The sequence below is a fragment of the Trypanosoma grayi genome (assembly GCF_000691245.1).
Source record: "Trypanosoma grayi strain ANR4 Tgr_1007_V1, whole genome shotgun sequence".
Classification (NCBI taxonomy): Eukaryota; Euglenozoa; class Kinetoplastea; order Trypanosomatida; family Trypanosomatidae; genus Trypanosoma; species Trypanosoma grayi.
The window spans coordinates 1-5,961 of NW_008826626.1; the positions used below are offsets into that span (position 1 = coordinate 1).

The window sequence follows — 5,961 nt, forward strand, 5'->3', positions numbered from 1 at the left end:
GAACGTGAGGAGTTGACGGAAGACTTACACACTCAATGTGTGAATGGGGGAGGTGAAACGAAGCCATTTCAGAGGACACACACACACACACACAGATTAAAGAAGAAGCAAAAAAGAAAACCAGGCATATACTAATATCAGTCCTCCGAGCCGTCGGCAAGTGGGGAATTCTTGTACACCCGCATTTGTATCGGCCTCCTCTGCACCCAAGAGCGGCTGTTGTCCCAGACGAGTTGCAGCACACCGTCTTGCGGGGCGCAAAAACGATCGGCACCATCTGCCAGCTTTGACTCATGCACAAGTGGGTGCTCCTTCGTCGTTTTCTTGATACTCTTGTCGATGACCACGCGCTTCCTCTCTGGGTGAACGGAGATGCCCTCTGTCTTGGGGTAGAAATTCACCAAAAATCGTACATCGGCGCCGGAGGTGGAGACAAATTCCCACACGACCTCTTCTCCCTTCTCCAACTCGAACGCCTTCTCCAGAGTTTTCCCCGGCTTCAGATTGATGTCCTCCGTGACAACGTCACCTTCATCCTCTTCCTCCGCAGTGAACGCAGCATTGGGGTCGTAGGAGGCAATGCAGCCATTGGGACAGCTGCAGTGACCGCCCAAAAAAGACGGCACGCGCTCCTTACCAATGACGATATCAAGGGCCTCCGGCGTGTCGGCTGGACTTACAAATGTGATCTTCTTTTGAAATCCCTCGTGGAGTGACCGCTTCAGGATGTTGTACGCGAACATAATCATGCGGGGGCAATTGACAACCAGTAGACGATTTACTGCGTCGGCGTAGTGTGCCTGGAGCTCCCAAAGCACTTCATGTAACAACTCCAAAGCGGGCCTTGACAAATCCTTGTACCCCAAACCAGAGGCGTCCAAAACCACCGTCACGGCCTGCAGCCTGCCCTCGGCCGGCGCAATGCCCGGCACCGCCCGCTCCTGTAGACGCATGCTCTGGTAGCGGCAGATATTCCACCCTACCTCCAGCGCGTAGGCCGCGCACCCTTTGCCAAGATCTGCTGCCGTCTTCCCCACTGGAGTCTGCTGCTTTAGCTTGCGCAACGTGTCATGCACCTCCGCCTTACCAACAAGCCAGTACGCGACTGGAATGCCGTGCTTGTCCCAGAAATGAATGCCAAAATGAAGACTGGTGCAGAGAGTGGCAACAATCTTTTCACGTTCCGTAACGGTAGGGCGCATCTTGATGTTCAACCGAGCGCATAAATCTTCTTCGTCAAACCCACGAACACAGAACGGACTCGGGTGCACAAGCAGTGAATCAATCTGGTACCGCTCGCGGAACTTCAACATATCACGAATAGCCTTCATGGTCTTTTCAACGTCCCACCGATTCGACAGAAGGAATGCGTAGGCTATGAGGCGTTCCTCATTTTGCTTAGTTGGCAAGTCGCAAGTTCCACTGCTTTGCGCACGGAGAAACAAAGGAGGGAGTGGGTCGAACTCACCTTTAACCCTGACGAGAACCTCAGTGATTTTACGCTCAGATTTGTCGTGGAGTGGAGCAAAAAGAGGAACGAAGACAGGAACGTTGACCATTTCAAGTCGATAAGACTGACGATATGACTACGTGCACTCACAAAGAACACAGAAGCAAAGACGAACACGTGGTAATGAGACAACATGCTCCACAAAAATATTTCACCACGACGCAAAACAAGGGGGAAAGGAATAACGCAAGAAACAGTAGACAAACGAGCGGTGAAAAACACAAAAAAAAACACGAAGCAAAGTGAGTTGCATCAGCTCAGGGTAAGGAGGAAAAAAGGACCCCTACAATCTTACCCGACGGACCCGCTTATGCCTTGTGCTGGTACACCAGAACATACACCGCTTCCCCTTCAACAGCCTCCTGCATGGTGGCCGTCGTCACCCGCGCGTCATTGCAAAGCGTAAGCACCTCGCCTCCACGCACCGCTTCCACCGCTGCCGGAGCAACATTACCAGACGATGACGCGTCTGTGAGATAAGCAACATAGTGCCCACGCTCAGTGGCCCTACCACGATGGGAAACAAATGCCACGAGTTCATACGTCCTTGCCGCGTTGCTAACTGTGGTGTCAGCGCACGTGGACTTGGGAAGTACCAGAGTTTTGGAGAAGTGCACAATATTGTCCAGTTTAACAAGTTCTCCCTCCGCGGTCACAGCCCACCGCCGCACCTGAAGAAGAAGCACAATCGGTAGGCGCCGCAGCTTAAGCGTTTTAAGAAGATCCTTTTCACGAGCGTCGTCGTGTACCCGCTCCATCTGAAGCGTCCTCTCAAGAGCCACTTCGAGGCTACACTCCGCACCGAAGCAGACATCTACCTGCAGCATGAAAAAACCCTCGACAACAACTGATACATGATCCTTCGTTTTGCTTTTACCCTTCAGGTGGCTCTCCACTGAACCGCCAAATATGGCACTGAAGAGAATGGAGTGCCTCTCGTCGCTCTGCTCCCGCACAGAGAGCCGCTCTCTCCCATTCACAAAGGTCCACCCTTTTGTTTGTGTCTTATTTCCATGCGAGTCATCTGCGGTGTCTCCGAACTTAGCGTTTTGTCTAAAGCGCCGTTCCAATGCACACAGTTCCGCCTGTATAATCTCAAGCATGTGCTGCATGAACTCTGCAGCATCTTCCTGGACTGACCCATCCATATTGCCCTGACGCACGGGCGAAGAAAACGACGTCGCTTGCCCGTGTAACGCGAGGGGAAGGCGTGGCGGCGCAATCGACTGTGTGGGAAGCCTCGCCCAGTACGACAGCAGCCATCTGCCCAAAGTAGCAAGTGTTGGACACAATTCTATTTCTGCCGCTGCCGAAACGGCTAGCTGCGCGAAGGGCGGCGTAAATACCAGTGCCTGCAGGACGGCATTTATAAAACAAGAGTTCCTATTATTCAAAACACCCTGCACGTGCGGTGGATAAGAGAAAGTCGTTGCGAAAGGCGACCTCCTCCGACCCGTTGCGGGCGACGATATGAGCGATCCGTACACCTCCTCCAAGTTGAGGCTCTCAACAGGCGCTTGCCGAAAGCCCGTCAGCGCGGCGCCACCATGATGACTGGGCACAACCCTCCCTGAGCCGTTCCCCTTCCTTTTCTTATTCGTAGCAGCAACCACCGATCCTGGCGGACCGGGCGGTGGGCCACTAGCCATTGCTGCCCGAAGGTAGCAGCACACCAAAAAAGGAACTACACACAACAACAACAACACCAACGAAAAGGTGAAGACATGAAAGCAAACGAAAAAAAAAAAACGGATAAAGCGCATGTAATGCCTTGTAACGGAGGAACAAAAATCACTCAGCGCGAGGAGCAAGTATTAAAAATGACACGGTGAAGTGAAATCGTTGAAGCCACTGTCGTCCCTACGAGAATGTTACCTGCGAGCCGCCTAGAATACGATCAAAGAAGGAACCGATGCGTTTCTTCAAACGCCCACCGTTGAGACTCATCGAAGCCGAATTCTTGCTTTCAGGCGCAGGTGATGAGGTAAAGGCCGAAGTTCTGTCCACTGACGCCAGAAGGTGACCCAACGCCGCGTCTGTGACCTCCTCCCAACTAACCTCGGTGTCAGCCGCAATCGGGCAAGTGAAGATGGATTCAATAAGACGAATATCATCGGGGTTCTTCAGCGTCTCTCGGCTTTTAATAAACAGCTGAAGCACGATCAGTCTCGAACAACAGCACAACATAGCAGCAGCTTGCTTCTGTCGTGGCATGGCGTGGCCGACGGCATCTGCGCATTTCTGCAGATTGTTGAAGCTCTCATCAAACAACACATCCATCATACCAACCGGTGCTGGATTGTGCTCGCGGAAGGCTACCAACAATCGTTTTTGTACCGCACGGAACATTTGCGCCGCCTGCGATAATGCCTCCTGTGCCTCCAACAACTCCTTCCGCACAGCGAGGTGTGTGTCAATGACCCGGTAATAATTCTCTAAGGGAAGCGAATCCGGGATACTGAGTTGCACATCCGAGCCGTAGTAGGTGTACAATCGCTGCTGAAGTTCGTCTGCTAGGAGCCAAAGTGCTTCCATCGTTGACGCCTGCAGTCGAAATCGGCTTGCGTTTTTAGAAACCAGAAGCGTAGCGTCAGCACCATTCACGTATTGAACCGACATGATGTTTGCTGTGATGTCACTAGAGCTTGCCATTTCGGGAAACAAATCTAGTAAAGAGGGTGGCACGTCCTTCTCGGTGTTGAGCTGCATGACGAAGTCCGGACACTTCACCGGCGGAATGGGCCGCGCCACAAGCGTTAGAGGGAGCCGCATCGTAGCACTTACCGTGTATTCCACACCGCTTGCACCTGTGTACATGACAACAGCGTGGGCATTCAGGGATGAGGGTATAATCATGTCCTGATGGCTTGCAACGTCGAACTTAAAGGGGAACTGCACTACCTCACGCACTGGCATGCCACCGCTCAAAACTCTCTGCTGCGCATCAACCTGCACCGGCTCCACCACCTGCACCAGAACCGTCACGTCACACACAATGGCTTTTCCAGTGTCGTTGCGAAGTGACAAAATTGCGAGCGTCGTGTCCCAACGCCCCTCTCCACCGCTTGGCGCAGTTTCCCAGGAAACACGCACCAATTCCTCAGTTGTCGGCTTGCGCTGGACAGATGCGTTTGTGTTGCTCACTTGCTTAATTGTGTGCTGCACGCGCCGCAGCTCTTGTTCCATTTCAGCATAGTCCGCTTCCTTGCTTTCCAGCGGCTGGATGGGTTCCTCCTCGGGGTCGGTGCCAAGATAGTTGACAGCCACCGTCCCGTCAGTGCTGAGCGAGACGATCATTCCTTTTGTCCCACAAAGACCTGCCACCTCGAGCCAGAGTGGGGCTGCTGTCGTCATCTTTGCGCTCCACTCGAGTGCCATGTCTGAGTACACGTTCACTGACCCCTTCACTGTGCCCACGAGAAGGTTATGCGCACCTGCATCAGGGACATAGAATGATGTGAGGCACAAACTTTCCACATCAAGGCGCCTTGAATAGCGCAGGGCCCCGTTCATCTGCAGAACGAACAGTGTGTAGTGACACAACACCACGATATCGGCATCCTCTGCTTCTAGCCCACGTGTTTGGCGGCATACCTCAATGCCAACCACGTCATCACCCAAGACAAACATCCAAGTCGGCGCCATGACGTCGCCATGGTGCCGCTCTATCATGTTTCCGTCACTGTCGATTGGGGCTTCTGCTCGTATACGGTTGCTTGTAAGGGTTGCAAAGGAATAGCACATGAGATTCATGGCGGAGTTGTTGGTAAGGAAGTAGTCTCGCTGCGGACAGTACGTCAGACATCCTGGTAATAAAAACTGTGAACTTGGTATGCAGCACTGTAGCACCACGGCGTTGTGGTTGACAATCGTGAGCAGGCCATCCATTGACTGCACGCATACCATCTCATGCGAGGCGTGGCCAAAAGTACCACACGTAAAGTTGTACGCACTACTTTCCAGACGCGCCTCGTGATACACCACGATACGATACGAGGTATTGAGAGAGTTCTCCATACCAGTGGTCTTCTCTATCACACTTCCCTCGCGTAGCACGCGAGCAAGCAGCATTCGCTTCGGAAGAAGGACCGCCAGAAGATTCAACGGAGCGCCACCGCTAACCGGCTCCAGTGGGCGGCACGCCACCTGTAGGATCGGCTCCCCAAAAGACTTTTCCACAAGTGTATCCTCCGGCTGCGCAGCGCCCTTCTTTGTCGGCTTCAGCACACGCAGCATCCCTGAGAAGGAACCAAAAATGATTTTGTTTTCCTCATCCGGATCATTATCAATGTTACCTACCGTCAGTGCCGCGGCGTGGCTGAACTCCTCCCTGTTGTATCTGTTGTACCAGTAGTCACGCAGCTTAAAAAGCGACCCCATTCCCCCACCACTCACTACCTTTTAACAGACCAAATGACATAAATAGAAGAAGCAAAAAGAACAAAAAAAAA

The 5,961-nt window shown here is 52.8% G+C and overlaps 3 protein-coding genes across 3 annotated transcripts; all 3 read right to left on the bottom strand.

Moving 5' to 3' along the window:
• Positions 1 to 137: 137 nt before the first annotated feature.
• DQ04_10071000 (hypothetical protein) lies at positions 138 to 1,559 on the bottom strand (the record flags this gene model as incomplete). Its single annotated transcript, XM_009316142.1, has 1 exon — positions 138 to 1,559. The coding sequence occupies one exon, from the start codon at positions 1,557 to 1,559 to the stop codon at positions 138 to 140; it is 1,422 nt and encodes a 473-aa protein (XP_009314417.1).
• Positions 1,560 to 1,818: 259 nt separating this feature from the next.
• On the bottom strand, positions 1,819 to 3,159 carry DQ04_10071010 (ubiquitin hydrolase; the record flags this gene model as incomplete). Its single annotated transcript, XM_009316143.1, has 1 exon — positions 1,819 to 3,159. The coding sequence occupies one exon, from the start codon at positions 3,157 to 3,159 to the stop codon at positions 1,819 to 1,821; it is 1,341 nt and encodes a 446-aa protein (XP_009314418.1).
• Positions 3,160 to 3,370: 211 nt separating this feature from the next.
• Positions 3,371 to 5,890, bottom strand: DQ04_10071020 (Bardet-Biedl syndrome 9; the record flags this gene model as incomplete). The annotated part of the gene is made up of 1 exon (XM_009316144.1): positions 3,371 to 5,890. One exon carries the CDS (start codon positions 5,888 to 5,890, stop codon positions 3,371 to 3,373), a length of 2,520 nt encoding a protein of 839 aa, XP_009314419.1.
• Positions 5,891 to 5,961: the final 71 nt, after the last annotated feature.